This window comes from Symphalangus syndactylus, chromosome 13, assembly GCF_028878055.3.
Source record: "Symphalangus syndactylus isolate Jambi chromosome 13, NHGRI_mSymSyn1-v2.1_pri, whole genome shotgun sequence".
Classification (NCBI taxonomy): domain Eukaryota; kingdom Metazoa; phylum Chordata; class Mammalia; order Primates; family Hylobatidae; genus Symphalangus; species Symphalangus syndactylus.
Window position 1 is genome coordinate 36,708,593 of NC_072435.2, and position 24,943 is coordinate 36,733,535.

Here is a 24,943-nt window from a genome sequence, read left to right on the forward strand (position 1 = left end):
GTCTCAAAAAAAAAAAAAATTAGCCAGGGGTGGTGGCACACGCCTGTAGTCCTGGCTACTCAGGTGGCTGAGGCAGGAGACCTGCTTAAGCCTGGGCAGTTGAGACTGCAGTGAGCCATGATCAGGCCACTGCACTGTAGTCTGGATGACAGAGCAAGACCCTGTCTCAACAGCAACAACCAAAATCTGTTTGGGCCTTGCAAGGTTAGAGAAAAAAAAATTAAAAATTAAAATAAAATAAAATATTTTCCTGTAGTCTCAGCTACTTAGGAGGCTGAGGCAGGAGGATCACTTGAGCTAAGGAGTTTCAGGCCAGCCTGGGCAACATAGAGAGAACTTGTTTCTATAAAAAGTTAATTGATTACTTTTTAAAACAAAGGATTTTTTTTCAGCCTTATTGAAGTATAATAGACATATACAAAACCATGCAAATTTTAGGCGTACAATCTGATGAGTTTTCACACCTGTGAAGCCACTATTACAGTCAAGATACTGAATTTATCCACAGCTCCAAAAAATTTCTTCCTGCCTGAGGTGGTGGCTCACGCCTGTAATCCCAGCATTTGGGAGGCTGAGGCGGGAGGATCTCATGAAGCCAGGAGTTTGAGACCAGCCTAGACAACATAGCAAGACCCCGTATCTACAAATAAAATTTAAAAAATTAACCAGGCATGGTGGCTCCTGTCTGCGGTCCCAGCTACTCTGGAGGCTGAGGTTGGAGGATCAGAGTTGGAGGCTGCAGTGAGCTATGAAAGCACCACTGCATTCCAGTCTGGACAACAGAGCCAGATCCTGTCTCGACAAAACGAACACTGAAAAAAACTTTCCTGGAGCACTTTATTCATCCCTCCCTCCCGCGCCTGCCTACCCCTGGATTTTTTTCCCTGAGCATAATTCTCATGAAGATTCGTCTATGTTGTTGCGTGTATTCCAGCCCTATTTTGCACATGAGGAAACTGAGGCACAGAGAGGCGTGGCTTGCCCCGGAGGTCACACTAGTCGATTTGGTCCCAGGCCAGGGCGTGTTCTGGGTCGGCAGCCCGCGCAGGTGCGCTCGGGTGGCGGGGCGGGCGCGGCAGGTGCACAGTCAGTCTCACCTGGGCGCCTGCCAGGAGGTCAGTCCTGGGCCCAGGGGGGCAGGACTACCGGCGGGGCGAGGGGCGGGGGTTCCCCAGCTCTGCTGCCTCCGATAAGGGCCTGAAGGGGCTGTCGCGCTCCTGGCGGTGTGATAAGGAGGGCGTGGGGAGGCCGCGAGGAGGCGTCGGGGTTTGAGGTCCCCGCCTGGCGACCCGGATCGGGGCAGGAAAGGCGGCTGGGGCGGGGAGAGGGCGGGGAGGGGCGGGGAGAGGGCGGGGCGGGGCCGGGAGAGGGCGGGGAGGGGCGGGGCGTCTGGCTTGGTCACGCCCACCGTCATCCGGGGTCCTGGCCCGCTAAGATGGCGATGGCTACGGCAGCAGCGGCGGCGGCTATTGCCGGGCCCGGGACCCTGGGGACGGGGGCCGAGTAGCGCCTTCCCCGGGCCCCGTGAACCGGCTACGGGTCGCTCTTGGGGGGCAGCGGCCGCAGCCCCCCACCCGGGCCCTCGGTCTGCCCTCCCGGCGCGTCCATGAACTCAGTGTCGCCGGCCGCCGCGCAGTACCGGAGCAGCAGCCCGGAGGACGCGCGCCGCCGGCCCGAGGCCCGCAGGCCGCGGGGTCCCCGAGGCCCAGACCCCAACGGCCTGGGGCCCTCCGGAGCCAGCGGCCCCGCTCTTGGCTCTCCCGGGGCTGGCCGGAGTGAGCCGGACGAAGTGGACAAGTTCAAGGCCAAGTTCCTGACAGCCTGGAACAACGTCAAGTACGGTGAGGAGGGGGCCCCGAGATCGTGGGGGTGTCAGGGGCCGTTGAGGAAAACCAGACCCCGGTCCTGCCAGTTATCCCACCCTTGTTCCCGTCCTGAGTCACCTGTGGGCCCCCTCCCTGCCCGGCCCAGGGTGGACCTGTGGCAGGTCCAATAGACAGTGTTTTCAAGCTCCGCCCATTCCCCTGTGTGACCTTGGGCAAGATCCTTTGCTTCCTGGCTCCTCCATTTTTGTCCCTCTCTGTAAAATGGGTACAATAATCAGAACTGCCTTCCTTCATCCTGAATTGATGGTGGACACTCCTGTGGCTGTCACTGGGGGCCCCACCTCCGACTTAGAGGGCTATTGCACGGAATCCCCAGAGCCATCCCGGAGATAGGAACTAGGATCGTGCCCATTTCACAGATGGGGGAATGGAAGCGCTGTTGCTGTCATGCAAGTGCTTCATCTCGCTGGGCGCTGCCCCTACGTCTCCCCAGGTTGGGTGGTTAAAAGCCGGACCAGCTTTAGCAAGATCTCCAGCATCCACCTCTGTGGCCGCCGCTACCGTTTCGAGGGCGAGGGTGAGCTGGTGGTTGGGACCAGGGTTGGGGGAGGCCTCTCCACGCCCGCCCGAGTGTCCCTGGTGGCAGCTGACAGACCCGCTCTTGTAGGTGACATACAGCGTTTCCAGCGGGACTTTGTGTCCCGCCTGTGGCTCACATACCGCCGGGACTTCCCGCCCCTTCCTGGCAGCTGCCTGACCTCGGACTGTGGCTGGGGGTGCATGTTACGCAGTGGCCAGATGATGCTGGCACAGGGCCTGCTGCTGCATTTCCTGCCCAGAGGTGAGCCATGGGGGGGAAGGGGTGCACTAGGAGTACAGGGTCAACCGCCATATCAGCAGTATTAGAATTACTTGCAAACTAAGAGTTCAAAGTCACGTTAGAATTGTGTGTCAAGTAAATTTTGGAGAGATGAGAGTTGTTTGTAAGAGTTTCAGCCGGGGTTGGAAACGGTGGCTCATGCCTGTAATCCTAGCACTTTGGGAGGCTGAGGCGGATGGATCCCTTGAGGTCAGGAGTTCAAGACCAGCCTGGCCAATATGATGAAACCCCATCTCTACTAAAAATACAAAAATTAGCCGGTTGTGGTGGCACACGCCTGTAATCCCAGCTACTCCAGAGGCTGAGGTGGGAGAATCGCTTGAACCCAGAAGGCAGAGGTTGCAGCGAGCCAAGATCGCGCCACTGCACTCCAGCCTGGGCAACAGAGGGAGACTGTGTGTCAAAACAAAACAAAAAAAGTTTCACCGGGCACGGTGGCTCATGCCTGTAATCCCAGCACTTTGGGAGGCTGAGGCTGGTGGATCATGAGGTCAGGAGTTCAAGATCAGCCTGGCCAAGATGGTAAAACCCCATTTCTACTAAAAATACAAAAATTAGCCGGGTGTGGTGTCGGGCACCTGTAATTTGGGAAGCTAAAGCAGAGAATTGCTTGAACCAGGGAGGCGGAGGTTGCAGTGAGCCGAGATCCATGCCACTGCACTCCAGCCTGGGCAGCAGAGCGAGACTCAGTCTCAAACAAAAAAGAGTTTTGGCCGGGCACTGTGGTGCATGCTTGTAATCCCAGCTACCTGGGAGGCTGAAGTGGGAGGATTGCTTGTGCCCAGGTGTTCAAGGCTGCAGTGAACTATGATCCTGCCACTGCACTCCAACCTGAGTGACAGAATGAGACTCCAACAATAACAGGTCAAGTGTGGTGGCTCATGCCTGTAATCCCAGCACATTAAGAGGCTGAGGCAGTAGGATCCCTTGAGCACAGGCGTTCGACACCAGCCTAGGCCACATGACAAGGCTCCTGTCTCTACAAAAAAATTTTAAAAATTAGCTGTGTGGTGGCATGTGCCTGTGATCCCAACTACTCAGGAGGCTGAGGCAGGAGAATCTGTTGAGCTCAGGATTTAGAGGCTGTAGTGAGCCGTGATTGTGCCACTGCACTCCAGTCTCGATGACAGTGAGATCCTGTCTTTATTTATTCATTTTATTTGTTATTTTTTTTTTTTTTGAGACTGAATCTTCCTCCATCATCCTGGCTGAAGTGCAGTGGAGAGATCTTGGCTCACTGCAACCTCTGCCTCCCAGGTTCAAGCGATTCTCCTGCCTCAGCCTCCTGAGTAGCTGGGATTACAGGTGCTCGCCACCATGCTTGGCTACTTCTTGTATATTTTTTTAATTAGAGAGGGGGTTTCACCATGTTGGCCAGGCTGGTCTCAAACTCCTGGCCTCAAGTGATCCGCCTGCCTTGGCCTCCCAAAGTGCTGGGATTACAGGCGTGAGCCCCCGCGTCTGTCTGAGATCCTGTCTTTAAGTAACAAAAAGTAAATAATAAGGATAAGTTTCAGGAATATGTAAATTCTGTTGAATTACGGGGTTCAGGAGCATTCGCATTGTGTGCGGTGCATGTGTAGATGGGACCTCTGCCCCCCCACACACTAGCACTGTTTGACTATGTGCTCCATTCCACCAGACTGGACATGGGCCGAGGGCACGGGCCTGGGCCCCCCTGAGCTGTCAGGGTCAGCCTCTCCCAGCCGGTACCATGGGCCTGCCCGCTGGATGCCCCCACGCTGGGCCCAGGGTGCCCCTGAGCTGGAGCAGGAACGCCGGCACCGGCAGATTGTGTCCTGGTTCGCCGACCACCCCCGGGCCCCCTTTGGCCTACACCGGCTGGTGGAGCTTGGGCAGAGCTCAGGCAAGAAGGCAGGTGACTGGTATGGGCCATCGCTGGTGGCACACATCCTCAGGTGAGGGCCGCTGCAGGGATCACGGGAGTTGCTGGGTACCTGCAGGCACTCAGGCCTTCCCTCCTGCCCCCAGGAAAGCCGTGGAAAGCTGCTCCGAGGTCACCCGCCTGGTGGTGTACGTTTCTCAGGACTGCACAGGTAAGGGACTGGGAGCCAAGATCATGGGGGTCCCACCCTAAGCCAGACTCTGCCTCACTTGATTCTTAGAGTGCATCTTCCTCAGAGACTGGAATAAGTTCTGGGGCAGAGGGACACTGGGGAAGGATGCAAGGCCCGTGCAGTGGGAGATAGTCCCTCTTCTCCGTCTCTCCCTCTGGAACAAGAAGCTTCACGGGCTTCTCCTTCAGTGATAGAATAGAGACATAAGGCCAGGTGTGGTGGCACATACTGTAGTCCCAGCTACTCAGGAGGCTGAGGTGGGAGGATGCTTGAGCCCGGGAGTTTGAGGTTACAATGAGCTGTGATTATACCATTGCACTCCAGCCTGGGCGACAGAGTAGGATCCTGTTGTAAAATTTAAAAAAAAGAAAGAGGCCAGGCGCAGTGGCTCACGCCTGTAATCGCAGCACTTTGGGAGGCCAAGGCGGGTGGATCACCTGAGGTCAGGTCACTCCGTCACCCAGGCTTGAGTGCAGTGACATGATCTCGGCTCACTGCAACCTCCGCCTCCCGGGTTCAAGCGATTCTCCTGCCTCAGCCTCCCGAGTAGCTGGGATTACAGGCACACACCCACCATACCAGGGTAATTTTTCTGTTTTTAGTAGAGATGACGTTTCACCATGTTGACAAGGCCAGTCTTGAACTCCTGACCTCAGGTGATCCGCCCACCTCGGCCTCCCAAAGTGCTGGAATTACAAGCTTGAGCCACTGTGCCCAGCCCCTGTAAATTTTTTTTTTTTTTTTTTTTTGAGACAGAGTCTCACTCTATCACCCAGGCTGGAGTGCAGTGGCACAATATTGGCTCACTGCAACCTCCGCCTCCTGGGTTCAAGTGATTCTCCTGCCTCAGCCTCCCAAGTAGCTGGGACTACAGGCGCATGCCACCATGCCCAGCTAATTTTTTTTGTATTTTTAGTAGAGACGGGGTTTCACTGTGTTAGCCAAGATGGTCTTGATCTCCTGACCCCGTGATCCGCCTCCCTCGGCCTCCCAAAGCTCTGGGATTACAAGCGTGAGCCACCATACCTCTGTAAATTTTTTATGCAAAATTGTAGGTGTTTGGGACAAGATTCGATTTTCAGAGAACCGTATCTCCAAAATGGGTCTAATCTACTTCTCTAGGGGCACGAAATGGGCTTACGTAGCTGCAAGGCAGGGGGCAGGAGAATGGGCCCAAGTAAACGGGACTGGAGGAGGAGGGACACACCAGGATGTTTGGTTTAGGGGCCAAGTGCCCAGTGCTCCAGTTTCTGTATTGGCAAACCGAGGCATGGAGTCACTGAGGACCTGTCAGGCATGGGGCTGGGGAGGAGCTTGAGAGAACAGTGTCTACCTCTCCCTGCTGTATATACTTTTGGTCTACATCCCAGGGCCTCAGTTGCCCACTCTGTAAAATGGGGATGTCCACATCTGCCTGGAGGTCCTGGGATTTTCAGAGGGTGTTTGGGGGGCACTACAACAATGATTTTGGTTAGTGATGACAGTGTTGCCCACTGAGAAATTGCAGGGTTGAGGTTGAGCCCCTGGGGTTAGAGGGCCACGCTGGGGCTTGAAGGGTGGCAAGAAGGTGACCTGCTGCCGTCCCGTCCCTCCAGTGTACAAGGCGGATGTGGCACGCCTGGTGGCCAGGCCAGACCCCACAGCCGAGTGGAAGTCTGTGGTCATCCTGGTGCCTGTGCGACTGGGTGGCGAGACTCTCAACCCCGTGTATGTGCCCTGCGTGAAGGTAGGTTCAGCCGAATTCTAGGACGCTTCCACCTGGGAGCCCTCCAGACTTGTTTAGTTTGGGTTAGGGCTGCTGTTTATGCAACCCTCATCCCTTCTTTTCTTTTTTTTTTTTTTTTTTTTGAGACAGAGTTTCGCTCTTGTTGCCCAGGCTGGAATGCAATAACGTGATCTCAGCTCACTGCAACCTCCACCTCCTGGGTTCAGGCGATTCTCTTGCCTCAGCCTCCCAAGTAGTTAGGATTACAGACATGCGCCACCACGCCCACCTAATTTTGTACTTTTAGTAGAGACAGGGTTTCACCATTTTGGTCAGGCTGATCTTGAACTCCTGACCTCAGGTCATCTGCCCTCCTTGGCCTTCCAAAGTGCTGGGATTACAGATGTGAGCCACTGCACCGGCCATCCCTTTTTTTTTTTTTTTTTTTGAGACAGAGTCTTGCTCTTTCGCCCAGGCTGGAGTGCAGTGGCACAATCTTGGCTCATTGCAACCTCTGCCTCCCGAGTTTAAGCAATTCTCCTGTCTCAGTCTCCCAGGTAGCTGGGACTACAGGCATGTGCCACCACGCCCAGCTAACTTTTGCATTTTTAGTAGAGACGGGGTTTTGCCACGCTGGTCTCGAACTCCTGACCTCGGGTGATCCACCCGCCTTAGCCTCCCAAAGTGCTGGGATTAGAGGCGTGAGCCACTGCGCCCGGCCCATCCCTTCTTTTTTTATACTGTGGAGCACCTGCTATGTGTGCTCCCCACTGTCCCGACTGCTGGGGATTCAGAGGGGAACAGAACAGGCAGGAATTCTGAGTGTGCCCGCTGGGAGCAGACGTTCTGATGGGAGGATGCTCAGCAGTGGCTCTGTAACCACAGTGGCATCACTGCTTGGAATGAAGCCAGGCACAGTGGCTCATGCTTGTAATCCCAGCACTTTGGGAGGCCGAGGCAGGAGGATCGTTTGAGACCAGTCTGGGCAACATAGTGAGACCCCCAACCCCACAATTTTTTTTTGAAAATAGAGTCTCGCTCTCTTGCCCATGCTGGAGTGCAGTGGCACCATCTTGGCTCACTGCAACCTCCACTTCCCAGGTTCAAGCAAATCTCCTGCCTCAGCCTCCCAAGTAGCTGGGATTACAGGTGCGTGCCACCACGCCTGGCTAATTTTTCTATTTTTAGCAGAGATGGGGTTTCCCCATGTTGGCCAGGCTGGTCTCGAACTCCCGACCTCAGGTGATCCACCCACCTGGGTCTCCCAAAGCACTGGGATTACAGGCATAAGCCACTGCACCCAGACTCTACACAAATTTAAAAAAACAGTAACCCAATGAAGGGCAGATGAGGGTAGGAGCAGAGCCTAGAAAAGCCCCTCTGCAGCCACCAGGCAAATGAGGAGCCAGAGGGGAAGTGCTCCAGGCAAAGAGACCCTGAGGCTGGAAAGTCCCCTACGTATTTGCATCCGAATAAAAGCCAGTTTTCCCAGTGGCCCACAGAGCCTGGCACTATTTGTCCCCACCTTCTTGAGGTCATCCCCCGCCTTGACCTCATATCCTCCTCCCACACTCTGCTCCAGCCACAGGGGCCTCCCCACCTATTTCAGACACTCGTGCCTCAGGGCCTTTGCACTTGCTGCCCCTGCTGCTTGGAGCACTCTTTCAGCCGTAATGCATGTGGCTCCTTTTGTATTTTACTTATTTATTTTTTTTGAGACGGAGTCTTGCTCTGTCACTCAGGCTGGAGTGCAGTGGCGTGATCTCGGCTCACTGCAGGCTCCACCTCCCGGGTTCACACCATTCTCCTGCCTCAGCTTCCTGAGTAGCTGGGACTACAGGCGCCCGCCACCACTCCTGGCTACTTTTTGTATTTTTAGTAGAGATAGGGTTTCACTGTGTTAACCAGGATGGTCTCGATCTCCTGACCTCGTGATCCTCCCGCCTTGGCCTCCCAAAGTGCTGGGATTACAGGTGTGAGCCACCGCGCCTGGCTCCTTTTGTATTTCTTATTAGTTATTTAAATATTTGTTCGTTTATTTTACTAATACTCACCATCAAAAGAAATCCTTCAGCTCTTTCCATCATCTCTCAATAGGGCCTATCCTGACTCTCTTATTTATTTATTTATGATTGATTGATTGATTGACTCAGAGTCTCTGTTACCCAGGCTGGAGTGCAGTGGTGTGGTCTCACCTCACTGCAGCCTTGACCTCCGGGGCTCAAGTGATCCTCTCACCTCAGCTCCTGAGTAGCTGGGACTACAGGTGCACGTACCACCACACTCAGCTCTTTTTTTTTTTTTTTTTTTTTTTTTTTGTAGAGACAGGGTCACACCATGTTGCCCAGGCTGGTCTTGAACTCCTGGGCTCAAGTGATCCTCCTACTTCAGCCTCTCAAAGTACTGAGATTACAGACATGAGCCACTGCTTGGCTCCTGTTTTAAAATATTTTTTTGCATGGGGGTGGTTTTCCAGTGAGAACCAGAAAACCTATGAGACAAATTCTAAAAGAACTGTAATGTTTGACCTCCTTACTTAAAATCACAAGGCTGCCTTCCCTCTTTTATTCTTTTCCATATAGTTATCACCTCTAACACATGAGATAAATCATGTAATTGGCTGGGCACGGTATAAATGGCCCAAGCCTGTAATCCCAGTACTTTGGGAGGCCGAGGCGGGCGGATCACCTGAGGTTAGGAGGAGTTCCAGACCATCCTGGCTAATATGGTGAAACCCTGTTTTTACTAAAAATACAAAAATTAGCTGGGTGTGGTGGCGGGTGCCTGTAATCCCAGCTACTCAGGAGGCTGAGGCAGGAGAACTGCTTGAACTTAGGAGGCGGAGGTTGCGGCGAGCCAAGATCGTGCTACTGCACTCGAGGCTGGGTGACAGAGTGAGACTCTGTCTCAAAAAAAAAAAAAAAAAAAAAAAAAAACGTAATCATATCTTCCTTGTTAGTCTCTCACACTAGGATGTCAGCTCCTGAGGGCAAGGGTTTTGTGGTCTTGATCACTGCTGCCCTCCAGAGGCTGGGTTCTCACAGAGGAGGCGTTTGCTAAGCGTTTGTTGAGTGGCTGCCTGACAACACCTGCCTACCCTCTTCCCTGCAGGAGCTCCTGCGCTGCCAGCTGTGCCTGGGCATCATGGGTGGGAAACCGCGACACTCACTGTACTTCATTGGCTACCAAGGTAAGCCCAACCCCCTCTCACTCCCCCCAACCCCCACCACACCCCCACTCACACCTGCACCCCCTGCAGATGACTTCCTGCTGTACCTGGACCCTCACTACTGCCAGCCCACTGTGGATGTCAGCCAGGCCGACTTCCCCCTGGAGGTGAGTGGGAACCCCAGTGTGTGCTTGGGGCTGTGGCAAGTGGGCAGCTGGGGCCTCTGAGCCTCCCTCATCTGTCTGCCCCAGTCCTTCCACTGCACCTCGCCCCGCAAGATGGCTTTCGCCAAGATGGACCCAAGCTGTACTGTGGGCTTCTATGCTGGAGACAGGAAGGAGTTTGAGACACTCTGCTCAGAGCTGACCAGGGTGAGCAAGAGGAAAGCTGGATGGGGTGAGGGGGGCGGTTGGGCAGGGCTGGGGGTGAAAGAGGAACAGAGGCCTCGAGTCCAGCAGACCTGGGGTGCTGCTTCCAGGCTAGGGGTCCTAACCTGGGAAATGTGAAAAACGTCCACCTCTGAAAAGGTGGGAACACCAAAGCCAACTGTTAGGTCAAGGCCGTCCTGCGAGTTGAGGGCATCATCCCTTGGAGGCAGCTGTATCCAGGGGCTCAAGTGGTGGGAACCCTCCCTGTCTCTTGGCCCTGCTGTCCGACCAGGGCTCTACCCTTATGGGGGCAAGAGATGGCCACCAGCCCTTCTGGGCACCCACCTTCTGGTCACTGGAAAGGGAACGCGGGTTTTGCAGCAAAAATCCCAGGACTGTCAGTCTTTGGCTGAGCTGGGTCACATGCTCATGGCTGAGCCAATCACTGTGGCCAGGGGATGGAAGGTGCTGATTGGCCACTCTGTCCTGGAGAGGTGGTCCTGAGAAGCACCTGCTAAATAAACCTGGGCTAAGGAGTATGGCTTGGCACTGTTTGTGGCTGAGCCTGTCTCCCTCCTCCCGCCAGGTCCTCAGCTCCTCCTCAGCCATGGAGCGGTACCCCATGTTCACCCTGGCCGAGGGCCATGCTCAGGACCACAGCCTGGACGACCTCTGCTCCCAGCTCTCCCAGCCCACACTCCGGCTCCCTCGCACAGGGCGGCTCCTCAGGGCCAAACGCCCCAGCTCTGAGGACTTTGTGTTTTTATAAAGGGAGGGGATGAGGGGAAAGATGCAACACTATTTATTTTTTTATTTATGTCATGTCGGGTGTGGGATCTTGAGCTCTGGCAGTGATGATGGCACTTCCTGTTCTCAGTCCCTCAAGCCCAGCTGCAACCAGTCTGGGGCCATTGAGCCAGGGACAGAGCCCATGCACCTGTCTCCCACCAGTGGGGCCCTCCTGGCAGGGGAGGGAGGGAGGACCCCGGGCACCCCCCTCAGGGCCTGACTCACGTACTGTAGTTTGCACTGGACGCCCGGGCCCTCCCTGTCCCAAAGCCCCCTTGGGGGAACTGTGGCTGCTGGGGGCCAATAAAGCTGTGTGACTTGATCGTGGCTGTGACTGGGTGCAGCGTTCTGAGGGGCTGTGGGGACTGGGAGGTGTGTTGAGGTGAGAGTTCCAAGTCATGGGAAGTTTAAGTCAGCCTCAGTTTCCACATCCATAAAATGGGACGACTTCCTTACCCATAGCTACACGTTTTTTTAACTTTATTTTTTTCAAGAGACGGTCTTGCTTTGTCGCCCAGGCTGGAGTGCAGTGGTGCAATCATAGCTCACTGTAGCCTCAAACTCCTGGCCTTAAGTGATCTTCCTTCCCCAGCCTCCTGAGTAGCTGAGACTATAGGCATGTGTCACCACATTTTGTAGAGATGGAGTCTCACTATGTTGCCCATGCTAGTCTCCAGTTCCTGGGCTCAAGTGATCCTCTCACCTCAGCCTCCCAAAGTGCTGGGATTACAGGCGTGCCTGGCCAAAGATGAGAGGTTCTCTGCAGCAGATAGTACTTGTGGGTGCGAGACCTGTCCAGGGCTTGATTTGAGGGAAGGAGCCTGAGGCCCCTGCCTGTTCCCTGGTGCTCAGGAGCTGTTCTTGGGCCCCTGTTGTTTCCTCGGCTGCCGGCCCAGCTGGCGGAAGTGCAGCCGTTTGGGGTTGAGGCCAAAGGCCTGCAGTCTCTGGCGGCTGAACTCACGTCCACCAAGCATCACAGTGGGGCCCAGCAGCCGTGCCTTCTTGGCCCTCCTCCGCCTCTGGGGGGCTGGCTTCTTGTGGGGTGATACAGGGGCCTCCTCTTCCTGTGCTGGGGGACTCTCCGGCCGGGGCCGCTTCCCGCCAGCCCCATCAAGGGCTGGCAGCTGCCTCTGTGGGCCGGCTTCGTCTCTCTGTGGCTTCCCTGTGGCTTCCGCGGGTGTCTCTGCCCTGAGGGAGAAAAGTCAGGGCTCAGCCCAGGCCTGTCAAGATCAGGCCCATTCCTGAGCACGCATGCCCAATTTTACAGGCGGGGAAAGGAGGGGCATAGTGAAGCGACCAAGGGCCTGCCTGGGATTCAGACCTGGGTCTCAGGCCAAAGCCAGGGCTTTTCTACGGATCCCAAAGGCTAGATTGTGAGGCTGAGGATTCTGGTACTTGTGCCTGGGCCTGCCCTAAGCTAGTCACATCAATTAACTCATTTTAGCTTTTGTTTCCTTAGAGACAGGGTCTTGCTCTGTCACCCAGACTGGAATGCAGTGGCGTTACCACAGCTCACTGCAGCCTCCAACTCCTGGGCTCATGCGATCTTCTCGCTTGAGTCTCCCAAAGTGCTGGGATTACAGGTTGGAGCACACACCTGGCCTCATTTTAGCTTTAAATAAACTGTGTGCTTCTATCACCCCTGCCTTCTAGACTGGGCGAAAGCAATCCTAGTAACAGCTAAGACCTATGGGGCATTTACCATATCTTAATAACTTTACGAGAGTTAACTCATTTCATCCTCGGCAACCTGATAAGGCAGAACCGTCTCTATCTCCATCTTAATGAGAAAGAGGCCCAGGAGGGGTAGCAACTTGCCCAACGTCACACAACGATGGTGCCCATGTAGGATTCGAACCCAGGTCTCACAGCGGGGGGCACTGCATTCCCAAAGTCATGCAGCAAGAGGCTGACAGAGCCAAGACTCAAGCCTGGGCCTGGCAGGCTCCCCACCCATGCTTCCCCAGCCAGCACTGCTTACTCTTCTCGGCAGAGTGACTTGAAGACCTGCCGCTTTTTCCATGAGTTCTGGGCCTTCTGGCTGTATGCCCGCTTGTCCCGCAGCTCCTCCTGCTCTGACCTGCAATCAGATGCCCCTGTGTTGGGTGCTCTGGGAAGTGCCCGGGGCTGCCTGCCCTGCCCGCAGCACACCTGGCTCCACCCTGCCCCCCTGTGCACGTGGCCCTGCGCCGCCCCATCACCTGTACATGCAGGTCTTCTTCAGGGAGCACCACTGGTTCAGCTCCTTATCGTCAGCAGCAAGGATCTGCGTGGGAAGGGAGAGTGGGGACCTGCTGTGATATTCTCCAGGCAGGGCCTTCCCTGAGCCTAAGTCACATCATTAGTCAAAACGGTAATGCTGCTACCACCCAGCAGGGTTGCCATGATGGCCAGAGACAGCTGATCTCTACAGAGGCCAGTGTTTTTTGTAGAGGTCAGCAGATGGGGTAACTGAGGCTCAGAGAACGGATCCTTGCCCTAGGCCACATGGCTGGGAAGTTGGCTGAATTGATTCCAGTTTGAGCCCCAGGGCCCTTGAGCTGTCACCCATACCCGGCCATCCCCAAAGCCTCAGAACGGGCAGGGGTCGCTGCCAACCACCAGGCTTCCTTTTTTTTTTTTTTTTTTGAGACGGAGTCTCGCTCTGTCGCCCAGGCTGCAGTGCAGTGGCGCAATCTCGGCTCACTGCAAGCTCCGCCTCCCGGGTTCACGCCGTTCTCCTGCCTCAGCCTCTCCGGGTAGCTGGGACTACAGGCGCCCGCCACCATGCCCGGCTAATTTTTTGTATTTTTAGTAGAGACGGGGTTTCACCGTGGTCTCGATCTCCTGACCTCGTGATCCGCCCGCCTCGGCCTCCCAAAGTGCTGGGATTACAGGCGTGAGCCACCGCGCCCGGCCCAGGCTTCCTAATTACATATGAGGCTGTCATTCCCAGCCTCCAGACCTGTTTCCAAACCTACTGGAAGGCCATCAGAGGAAGTGAGGGAATGCCGATGGTATAAGCTCAGTACACATCGGCTATTTTTACTGACCATGCAAACGGTCGCATACCTTCAGCCGTCATCAGTCAGGCATAGTAGGTGCCCACAGCCTGCCAGGTGCCACACACTTTGGTCTCATTTCTGTTCCTTCCATAGTCACCAAAGTTGGGGTGTTACCAATTATTGTCTCATTTTACAGATGGGGAGTTGAGGCACAGATGGGGGAATAATTTGTCCAAAGAAACAGCTGGTGAGCAGCCAAGCCAGGGCTTGAACCCACCTGGGCCCTCTGGTTCCAGAGGACACCTAGTCTTTTGTTGAGACAGGGTCTCACTATGTTGCCCAGGCTGGAGTGCAGTGGCAGACTCACAGCTCACAGCAGCCTCAACCTCCCGGACTCAAGCAACCTTCCTGCCTCAGCCTCCCAAGTAGCTAGAACTAGATCTCCTTATGTTGCCCAGGTTAGTCTCAGAACTACTGGGCTCAAGTGATCCTCCCGCCTCAGCCTCCCAGAGTACTGGGATTACAGGTGTGAGCCAGTGTGCCCAGCCCTGCTACCAAGTCTTACCAGCCAGACTGCTGCTGATACATACTGACAGGAATAAAAGTAATATTGGCTGGGCCTGGTGGCTCACACCTGTAATCCCAGCACTTTGGGAGGTTGAGGCAGGCAGATCACATGAGGCCAGGAATTTGGGATCAGCCTGGCCAATATGTTAAAACTCGTCTCTATTAAAAATACAAAAATTAATTGGGCATGATGGTACATGCCTCTAGTTCTAGCTACTCAGGAGGCTAAGACAGGAGAATCATTTGAACCTGGGAGGCGGAGTTTGCAGTGAGCTGAGTTTGCACCACTGCATGCCAGCCTGGGCGACAGAGCAAGACACCATCTCAATCAACCAATCAATCAAAAAATAAACAAAAATAAAAAGTAATATTGGCTCGGTGTGGTGGCTCACACACAGAATCCCGGCACTTTGGAAGGCCAAAGCAGGAAGCTTGTTTAAGCCTAGGGAGTTCGAAACCAGCCTGCACAACATGGTAAAACAACATCTGTGCAAAAAATATTTTTAATTAAAAATAAATTGGCCGGGCGCGGTGGCTCATGCTTGTAATCCCAGCACTTTGGGAGGCCAAGGCGGGCGGATCACGAGGTCAGGATATCGAGACCACAGTGAAACCCCGTCTCTACTAAAAATACAAAAAAAAAAAAAAAAAATCAGCCGGGCGTGGTGGCGGGCGCCTGTAGTCCCAGCTACTCGGAGAGGCTGAGGCAGGAGAATGGCGTGAACCCAGGAGGCGGAGCTTGCAATGAGCCGAGATCGCGCCACTGTACTCCAGCCTGGGCGACAGAGCGAGACTCCATCTCAAAATAAATAAATAAGTAAATAAATAATAATAAAATAAAAAAATTAAAAAAATTAATTGGGCATGGTGGCACATGCCTGTAGTCCCAGCTACTTGGGAGGCTGAGGTAGGAGGATCACTTGAGCCCAGGAGGTTGGCACCACTGCACTCCAGCCTGGGTGACAGAGCGAGACCATGTCTCAAAAAAAAGAAGTAATATTTACGGGGCATGCCATGGGCGAGGCACTGTTTTAAGCCCCCACCTTGTAGAAGGTAGTAATATTACCCTTGAGGCAAGGTAATGTTATTAGTACTGTCATTAGGACTATTAGCATTTTTCCTTTTTTTTTTTTTTTTTTTTTTTTTTTTGCACTCTGTCACCCAGGCTGGAGTGCAGTGGTGCAATCTTGGCTCATTGCAACCTCTGCCTCTTGGGTTCAAGCAATTCTCCTGCCTCAGCCTCCCAAGTAGCTGGGACTACAGGCGCCTGCCACCACGCCTGGCTAATTTTGTATTTTTAGTAGAGACGGAGTTTCACCATGTAGGCCAGGCTGGTCTCGAACTCCTGACCTCAGGTGATCCACCCGCCTCGGCCTCCCAAAGTGCTGCGATTACAGGTGTGAGCCACCGCACCCAGCCGAATATTATCATTTTCAAGATGAAGAAACAGGCTGCCATGTTGTGGCATTTCTGAGCAACAGAGATCGGGACTCAGGGCCAGCTTTCTACCCCTCTGGCATACCTGGTGCCCTCTGCAGTGTCCCTGCCCGCCCGGGGCCCCTACCTCCTCAGTGCTGAGGCCAAAGTCGCAGGGCACCACGGTGCGGTACTTGAAGCGACAGGGCAGGTCGTCGATGATGTCCTCGTAGTCCAGCCGGTAATACTCATCCAGGTACTCCTCGAATGTCTTGTCCCCTGCTCGAAACAAAGCCAGGCTGCCGGGCTATGCCAGGCCCGTGGAGCCCCCTGCCCACCCATGGCCTGCCCACCTGGGCCTCACCAGGTTCAAACACGGGCTTCTCCTGCCCCACGGCCGCGGCGAAGGGTGACTTGCGCTTCTTCTTGCCCATTGAGGGGGCCTCGTGCTTTTTCTTCCTCGGCTGGCTGGGGTCATAGTCAGCATCCATCTGCCAGGACGCACAGGTCAGGTACCACCAGCCCTCTATCAGGGCCCCTGGGACTCCCTCAACCCGTTACACCTACGTTGAAGTTGGGGTCCTCACAGTGCAGCTCCTGCTGGTTCCAGTCTCCCTCCTGCTCAGGCCCGTCCCACATGTCCCAGTTCCAGTCGTCTGGATGCAGAGAGAACAGACAGGTGGGGCCAGGGTGGGACCTTGGGCTTCAGGCCCAGTCCCCAGTCCCCAATCCCCAGCCCGGTGCCCCAGCTGATCTCACCTTCAAGCCCTTCCTCTTCCTCAAATTGCGGCTTCTCCTCCTCCACGGCCCCGTAGTACTCATCCCCAAAGCACTTCTGCAGGGTCAGGGCTGGGGGTTACCAGGGCCCACTCGAGACAGAGGAGCTGAGCCCCCCACAATGCCGCCAATGACCCCCTCCTTGGCAGCTTTACTCCTGCAGCTCGTGGGGCTCCCTAGAGCCCTCCCAGGACCTAACTCCTGAGGTGGGAGGACCTGCATGTCCAGGATCCTCCACCAACTCCCCTGCTCTCTACCCTGTGATGTACTGGCCGCCATTCAGTTCCACACATCCACAGTTCTTCGCCCTCCTACAGGCCTTCGCCCCTGCGGTTTTTTTTTTTGAGACAGAATTTCACTCGTGTTGCCCAGGCTGGAGTGCAATGGCACTACCTCAGCTCACTGCAACCCTTGCCTCCCGGTTTCAAGAGATTCTCCTGCCTCAGCCTCCGGAATAGCTGGGATTACAGGCATGCGCCACCACACCCGGCTAAGATCCTTTTTTTTTTTTTTTTTTGAGACGGAGTCTCGCTCTGTCACCCAGGCTGGAGTGCAGTGGCGCGATCTCGGCTCACTGCAAGCTCCACCTCCCGGGTTCACACCATTCTCCTGCCTCAGCCTCCGAGTAGCTGGGACTACAGGCGCCCGCCACCACGCCCGGCTAATTTTTTGTATTTTTAGTAGAGACGGGGTTTCACCGTGGTCTCGATCTCCTGACCTCGTGATCCACCCGCCTCGGCCTCCCAAAGTGCTGGGATTACAAGCGTGAGCCAACGCGCCCAGCCCTTTTTTTTTTTTTTTTTTTTTTTGAGACAGCGTCTCACCCAGTAGCCCAGGCTGGAGTACAATGGCACGATCTTGGCTCACTACAACCTCCGCCTCCCGGGTTCAAGTGATTCCCTGCCTCAGCCTCCCGAGTAGCTAGGATTAGAGGTGCACGCCACCACACCCCGGCTAATTTTTTGTATCTTTAGTAGAGATGGGGATTCTCCATGTTGGCCAGGATGGTCTCGATCTCCTGACCTCATGATCCGCCTGCCTCGGCCTCCCAAAGTGCTGGAATTACAGGCGTGAGCCACCACACCCGGCCAGGTCTTTTGTTTTTTAAACAGAGTCTCCCTCTGTCGCCTAGACTGGAATGCAGTGGCATGATCTCAGCTTACTGCAACCTCTGCCTCCTGGGTTCAAGTGATTCTCCTGCCTCAGCCTCCCAAGTAGCTGAGATTACAGCCATGCACCACCACACCTGGCTAACTTTTGTATTTTTAGTAGAGATGAGGTTTCACCACGTTGGCCAGGCTGATCTCGAACTCCCGACCTCAGGTGATCTGCCTGCCTTAGCCTCCCAAAGTGCTGGGATTACAGGCGTGAGCCACAGTGCCCAGTGAGAGCCATGTTTGTGTGAGCTCAGTGTCATGGTGGGCCGGGATGAGGGCCGCACCTGCATGAGCTGGTCGTGCTGGGCAGGGTCGAAGTCGTCTTCAAGGTCCCCCTCCTCGAGGCCCAGTGTCTCGTTGCCCGTTACTTTCCGCAGCTTCTCCAGCTTGGCCAGAATCTCCTTCCTCTTCAGGTTCTTCAGCTGCTTGAGCTCTTCCTGTTTCTTTGCTTTCTCCTGCAGGCCCAGGCAGAGGGAGGGAGCGCATGGGCTTTCCTGCATGGCTAGGGGGTCCTCCCCAGCTGGCCGCGTGCACACTCACCCTCTTCTTTCGCTCCCGAGTCTCTTCCCTCTTCTCCTTCCTGCGCTCATCCTTACGGCGCACGGAGGACGCGATGCTGCGTGGGTAGGTCTTGACCTAGGCACAAGCAGAAAAGCCCAGAAGGGCCCAGAGATGATGTGGGGTTCCCTGGGCCTGGACCCCGGGGGCCGAGTCCTCACCAGCCCCAGCCACCCACCGATGCTGAGTCTGGCTCCTCGAAACGGAAATTGTACTTCTGTTCGAAGTCCTCCTGTTTCTTCAGAAACAGCTCCCCCTCATCTGAGGAGTCGTCCACAGCCAGCTGGACTGGGGGGCCGGGGACCCTGAAGGGCAAGATGTGGTGACAACAGGGGGCCAGCCAAGCAAGGTTGACCCCCCTTTCCTGCACGCCTGGGTACGAAGTGTACAAACTCATTTAATCCTCACAAGAACCCTACAAGGTGCACGCTGCTATTGTCCTCATTTTACAGATGGGGAAACTGAGGCATGAAAGTCTCAAAGCAGAACCAGGATTTGAGGCAGTGCCTGCCACCTGGCTCCAGAGCCTACCCTCTGTGGCTGTGCCTTGCAGCAGACTAACTGTGCCACCATCTGTGAAAAAAAGACACACATGGTGCCCTCTGCCTCCTGGCCAGTGCTGCCTGGGAATACTTCAGGAAGCGCACCCAAAATCTAGGCCCTGGGGAGACGCAGTGGCTCACCCCTCCTCTTCCTCCTCCTTTTCCTCCTCCTCTTCCTCCTCCTCGTAGCGTTTGTTGAGGATGTAATCCCGCAGGAACCGCTCCCCTTCATCCAACTCAGGGTCGTTCCAGTATTCCTTGAGATGGGTCTGGGGGTGACAGGAGACAAGACTCTGGTCAATGGAGGACAGGGAAGGAGGGCAGGCATGCTCACCACATGGACCTCACAGCCAGCCTCTGGAGTAGGTGACATTAGCCTCATTTTGTTTTTTTATTTTTTTTATTTCGAGACAGGGTCTTACTCTGCCATCCAGGTGAGAGTACAGCGGTGTGATCATAGCTCACTGCAGACTCAACCTCCCGGGCTCACAAGATCCTCCCACCTTAGCCTCCCAAGTATCTGAGACTACAGGCGCATGCCACCATGCCTGGCTAATTTTTTCATTTTTTTGTAGAGCGGTTTTGCTATGTTGCCCAGGCTGGTCTCAAACTCCTGGCCTCAAGCAATCCTCCTGCCTTTAACTGGGATTACAGGTGTGAACCACGGCGCCCAGCCTATCCCCATTTAAAGAGATGTAGGAGCTGAGGCCCAGAGATGTACATATCCCATCTTCAGAGGGTTACTTTCTGTAAATAGGTTGGATGGACGAGGAACACACGGTCTACTCCATCAGCGACCATGCGTGAGAACTCACCAGTTCCTTCAGGGACTCTGGGTTCCGAATCTCTTTCTGTCCCTTCAGCCACTCGATGTAGTCGGCCTCCTCCTGGGCCTGGGGAAAGTTAGCACTGAGCATCCACAGATGCCCAGCCACCCGCCACCCTGTCCCCCAGCAGTCCAGTCAGTCCCCAGTGCCCACCTTCTCCTGCCTGGTTTTGGCACGTTTCTGCAGCAAACTGGAGCCACCCTCCCCAGCGCTGTCCTCGTCCTCACTGTCCTCCACAAATGCCCGGAAGCTGCCCATGAGAGAAAACAAGCCTCAGGACAGGCAGGCTGGCCCCGTCTGCTGCCCCAACATTTATTTTATTTTGTAGAGCTGGGGTCTATGTTGCCCAGGCTGATCTTGAACTCCTGGGCTCAAGTGATCCTCCCTCCTCTGCCTCCCAAAGCCCTGAGATGACAGGCGTGAGCCACCTCACCCAGCCGGCTGCCCCAAGATTAACTCCATGTACTAAGAAGCCCTGAGCTCTCCTCTCAGCAAGCTCAGAGCAGTGCTGTGATGTTATTAACCCCGTTTAACTGATGAGGAAACTGAGGCACATAGAAAGTGACAGAGCTCAATGTGAACCCGTGCCTATCCAACCCCTGAGCCTCAACTTTCCTCCATTGGGCCATTCCCGCCCACCCAGCCTCACCTTTCCTTGAGCTGTTTCTGTTCCTCCACATAACTTTGCGATGATGTCTCCTGCAGAGAGGGCCGTAGGTCTCAGGCCAGCCCCAGGCCCCTCAGCCCCCTGACCCAGCCTTCACCCCACCCACCTGGAGTCTGTGATTAGAAGTCTCCCCGTCTGAGTTCTCCTCGTCGACATATTTGCTGTAAAGGAAAAGTGGGGTCTTCGGTATGTATCTTCCAGGGCCCACCTGTCCCCATGCCCATGCGGAGCAGCTATTCCAAGCAACAGCTGGCGGGGGCCATCGGAGGGCTATGGTATCACTGAGGCTCCTGCTCTCGGGTATCTGCGATTCTGGTGAGTTTCCAGCATTTTTTTATTTTTTCTTTTCCAATCATGGGTGATAGCATTTCTTTTTTGGAGCCAGGGTCTCGCTCTATCCCTCAGGCTGGAGGGCAGTGGCATGATCTTGGCTCACTGCAACCTCCACCTCCCAGATTCAAGCGATTCTCCTGCCTCAGCCTCCCCAGGTAGCTGGGACTACAGGCGCCCACCACCACATCTGGCTAATTTTTGTATTTTTAGTAGAGACGGGTTTTCACCATGTTAGCCAGGGTGGTCTCAAACTCCTGACTTCAGGTGATCTGCCCGCCTCAGCCTCCCAAGGTCCTGGTATTACAGGCATGAGCCACCATGCCCGGCCTTTTTTCTTTTTGAGACAGGGTCTTATTCTGTTGCCCAGGCTGGAGTGCAGTGGCCTGATCATAGCTCACTGCAGCCTCCATCTCCTGGGCTCAATCCTCCTGCCTCAGCCTCCTGAGTAGCTGGGACTACAGGTACACATCATCATGCCCAGCTAATTTTTAATTCTTTTGTAGAGGCGGGGTATGTTGCCCAGGCTGGTCTCAAACTTCTGTCCTCAAGCGATCCTATTGCCTCAGCCTACCAAAGTGCTGGGATTACGGGCATGAGCCACCATGCCCGGCCCAGGTTGCCAGCTTTTTTCCCTCTCCTGCCCCTAAGACCCCCATAGACCTGACAGGGCTGGGAACCAGGGGGTGGGGATGTAGGCCTTCTCCATACCCTGCCTTCTCCAAGATAACCTTCCTCTCATAGTCCTTCAGGTACATGGGCCGCACTTTCTTCTGCTTCTCCAAGGCTGCTGGCTCCTCCTCACTCTCTGATGACGATGCTGTTAAACCACCAAAAGACACCTGCCATCACCCACAACCCCCTTCTTTGCCCTGGCAGAGAATCCCACAGGGCAGGGCCAGGGTTAGACAGAGGATTCAAATCCCAAATCCACCAATTCCCAGCTGTCCAAGAGTATTGTGCTTGTCACCATCTGGTGGGGTTGGGGTCATTCGGTCGTAATTCCTGTTTTTATTATTATTATTATTGTTATTATTTATTTTTTTTTTTTTTGAGGTGGAGTCTCATTCTGTTGCCCAGGCTGGAGTGCAATGGCATGATCTTGGCTCACTGCAACCTCTGCCTCCCGGGTTCAAGCTGTTCTCATGTCTCAGCCTCCCGAGAAGCTGGGATTACAGGTGCCTACCACCGCGCCTGGCTAATTTTTATATTTTTAGTAGAGATGGGGTTTCTCCATGTTGGTGAGGTTGGTCTCGAACTCCTGACCTCAGGTGATCCACCTGCATCAGCCTCCCAAGGGCTGAGATTACAGGCGTGAGACACCGCACCTGGCCATTATTATTATTTTTTGAGACAGAGTCTCACTCCGTTGCCCAGTGCATGGCGTGATCTCGGCTTACTGCAACCTCCGCCTCCCAGGTTCAAGCGATTCCCCTGCCTCAGCCTCCTGAGTAGCTGGGATTATGGGTGTGCACCACCATGCCCAGCTAATTTTTGTATTTTTAGTAGAGCTGGGGTTTCACCATGTTGGCCAGGCTGGTCTCGAACTCCTGACCTCAAGTGATCCTCCCGCCTCAACCTCCCAAAGTGCTAGGATTACAGGCATGAGCCACCACGCCCAGCCTGATTAATTATTATAATTAATTTTTTTGAGAGTTGGAGTCTTACTCTTGCTCAGGCTGGAGTGCAGTGTCAAGATCCTAGCCCACAGCTCACTGCAGCCTCGAACTCATGGGCTTAAGCAATCCTCCCACCTCAGCCTCCCAAATACCTGGGAGTATAGGCGCACACCAGCATGCTCAGCTGAGTTCTGAATCTTTTGTAGAGATAGGGTCTTGCTGCCGGGTACAGTGGCTCACGCCTGTAATCCCAGCACTTTGGGAGGCCAAGGCGGATGGATTACCTGAGGTCAGGAGTTCAAGACCAGCCTGGCTAACATGGTGAAACACCGTTTCTACTAAAAATACAAAAAAATAGCTAGGCGTGGTGGCATGCACCTGTAATCCCAGCTACTCAGGAGGCTGAGGCAGGAGAATCGCTTGAACCCGGGAGACGGAGGTTGCAGTGAGCCCAGATCATGCCATTGCACTCCAGCTTGGGCAACAAGACCAAAACTCTGTCTCAAAAAAAAGAAAAGAAAGAAAGAAAGGCTGGCTGGGCACAGTGGCTCACGCCTGTAATCCCAGCATTTCAGGAGGCCAGGGCGGGTGGATCACCGGAGGTTGGGAGTTGGAGACCAGCCTGGCCAACATGGAGAAACCCCGTCTCTACTAAAAATCCAAAATTAGCTGGGCGTGGTGGTGTGTGCCTGTAATTCCAGCTACTCAGGAGGCTGAGGCGGGAGAATCGCTTGAACCTGGGAGGCAGAGGTTGCAGTGAGCCGAGATGGTGCCATCGCAACCCAGCCTGGGCAACAAGAGTGAAACAACATCTCAAAAAAAAAAAAAAAAAAGAGAGAAATGGGGTCTTGCTATGTCGCCCAAACTGGTCTTAAACTCCTGGCCTCAACTGACCCTCCCACCTCAGCCTCCCAAAGTGCTGGGATTAGATGCCTGAACCACCTACCCAGCCTGGTGGAGTTGGAATCATTCAGTCAGCAATTCCCACCTTGAACAGTGCAAAGGACACATTCATTAACCCACCACCAGGTAATAACCTAGGTTCTGCTAATGACTTGTGACTTGTGAAGCAATTCATTCAACAGTCAAAACAGATGAATTGTGTAAATTGGGTAAATCCCAATCTATCCTTAAAACAGCCCTGAGGGGAGATGCTACCATTAGATATACTTTACAGACAGGAAAAGAGGCTCAGAGAAGTGAAGTCACTTCTCTGAATCCACAGTCAGGAAAGGACCCCGGAGGAAGGAGAGGCTTAGACAGGAGTGGTCCCGGACCTGTTCTGTTATAGAAGGTGGCATCTTTCTGATAAATGCGGGGGTCCTTCTTCTTCAACAAGGAGAGCGTTTTGTAAAAGTCCCGCTCCTGCTGGGGGTCAAATTCCTAGGGCAGGAAAAGGGTTGGGGGTAGATTTCAGAAGGGAGGTAACAAGAGCCCTGGCGCCAGCAGGTGAGTTCAGCGTAGGGATTAGGATGGAGGGGGTGGATCTGGCTGGGGAGAGAGGCAGGTGGTCAAACAGCAGGAGGGAGAGGGGCCCTCTTGGGGTGGGCAGGGGCAGGCCACAGGTAGGTACAGGATATGGGTAGAGGAAGGTGAGGGGCAAGGAGAAGGTAATTCCTGGGGAAGACAAAGACTTGACAAGGGGCAGGTGGGCTGAGGGCACGAGAGACAGCGGGGAGGGGCTGGGCCAGGCCGCACAGTGGGGCCAGGATCACGGCTGATGTGAGTAGAAGTTGGGCGCCCCACGTGGCGCAAGGAGTACACTAAAAAATGGCTAGACTCTTGAGGATGAAAGAGGAAAGGGGGGGTTCTTGGGGGACAGAGTCGCCCCACACATCAGAGTGGGCAGGTGGATCGTGGCAGGGGAGGGAAAATAACGGGGATTTGCCTCCCCTGGGGAGAGAGGGGCGCTGTCTGTCCTTCATGGGATGGGGAGCGGGAGATGGGACGCTCCCGCAGGGCGCTCTGGGGTTGGGGGTTTCCCCCCCCGTCTACATCGGGGTCGGGTGGAGGGGGGGGGGGCTTGGACGCCTCCGCACGTCCAGGACGGGGCGGGGACGCGCACCACGCGCTCGTCGCTGGAGTCCGACTCGGAGCTGGAGTCGCTGCCGCTGTCCCGGTCCCCGTAGCGATCCTTCACTGCGGGACACAGATGGGATGCCCCCCAGGTCAGCTGGCGGGGCCACTCGCCTCCCCACTTCCCTACCGGTCGGCGCGCGCAGGCTCCCGCGCGCATGCGCCCCGCACTCACGCCGCTGCAGTTCCTCGCGCTCCCGGTAGCGGTTGTACCGCGCGGCAAACGCCGCGTTCACCCGCAGCTGCAACGACCCGCGCGGTTCCGGCATGGCGGCTCCGTGGCTCATTGCGCACGCGCATTGAGGAAGTCCAGGACGGAGCGGGGCCGCCCTCGGTCCCGCCCACATCCACTTGTAAACGAGGCGGACCGCTCCTAACCCCGCCCCTGGCTTTTCCGGGATCCCTTACGCTTCATCACGGCAGTCACCGCCCACGGCTACGCCCCTGCGGGGAAGGCCGCGGCCACCGCCCACCCGCCCCACCCCCTGTGCTCCGGGCACCCAGCTGACATCTGGGGGCCCTTTCTCCACTCGCGGTTTCCTGCTTCCCTTCCGTTCCGACAGCGAAAACCGCTGCCCCACCCAGCTCACTCACCCTGGCGCCCTGGG

General features: G+C 55.1%; 2 protein-coding genes and 1 non-coding gene across 4 annotated transcripts; 1 reads left to right on the forward strand and 2 right to left on the reverse strand.

Annotated features, from left to right (window-relative positions):
• Positions 1-1,408: 1,408 nt before the first annotated feature.
• On the forward strand, positions 1,409-11,142 carry ATG4D (autophagy related 4D cysteine peptidase). Of its 2 annotated transcripts, none has more exons than XM_055238538.2 (10): positions 1,409-1,841; positions 2,320-2,403; positions 2,494-2,667; positions 4,349-4,625; positions 4,699-4,763; positions 6,380-6,510; positions 9,601-9,679; positions 9,749-9,825; positions 9,910-10,029; positions 10,613-11,142. In XM_055238538.2, the coding sequence occupies exons 1-10, from the start codon at positions 1,607-1,609 to the stop codon at positions 10,793-10,795; spliced, it is 1,425 nt and encodes a 474-aa protein (XP_055094513.1). In that variant the 5' UTR covers positions 1,409-1,606; the 3' UTR covers positions 10,796-11,142. The 2 variants fall into 2 exon arrangements, with proteins under 2 accessions (XP_055094513.1, XP_055094514.1); XM_055238539.1 differs by having other exon boundaries at positions 1,693-1,841; positions 2,246-2,403.
• Positions 8,953-9,014, reverse strand: LOC129461317 (U7 small nuclear RNA). Its single transcript, XR_008650470.1, has one exon. It is a non-coding gene; the product is annotated as a U7 small nuclear RNA (small nuclear RNA).
• Positions 11,143-11,267: 125 nt separating the features above from the next.
• Positions 11,268-24,750, reverse strand: KRI1 (KRI1 homolog). Its single transcript, XM_055238523.2, has 19 exons — positions 24,511-24,750; positions 24,325-24,398; positions 23,537-23,642; positions 21,352-21,460; positions 20,417-20,471; positions 20,293-20,342; positions 19,797-19,893; positions 19,632-19,709; positions 18,958-19,085; positions 18,453-18,579; positions 18,257-18,352; positions 18,001-18,171; positions 16,542-16,617; positions 16,350-16,438; positions 16,147-16,273; positions 15,931-16,061; positions 13,017-13,081; positions 12,797-12,895; positions 11,268-12,003 (listed from the first exon to the last, which is right to left on the reverse strand). Exons 1-19 carry the CDS (start codon positions 24,680-24,682, stop codon positions 11,664-11,666), a joined length of 2,190 nt encoding a protein of 729 aa, XP_055094498.1. The 5' UTR covers positions 24,683-24,750; the 3' UTR covers positions 11,268-11,663.
• Between the last annotated feature and the right edge of the window lie 193 nt (positions 24,751-24,943).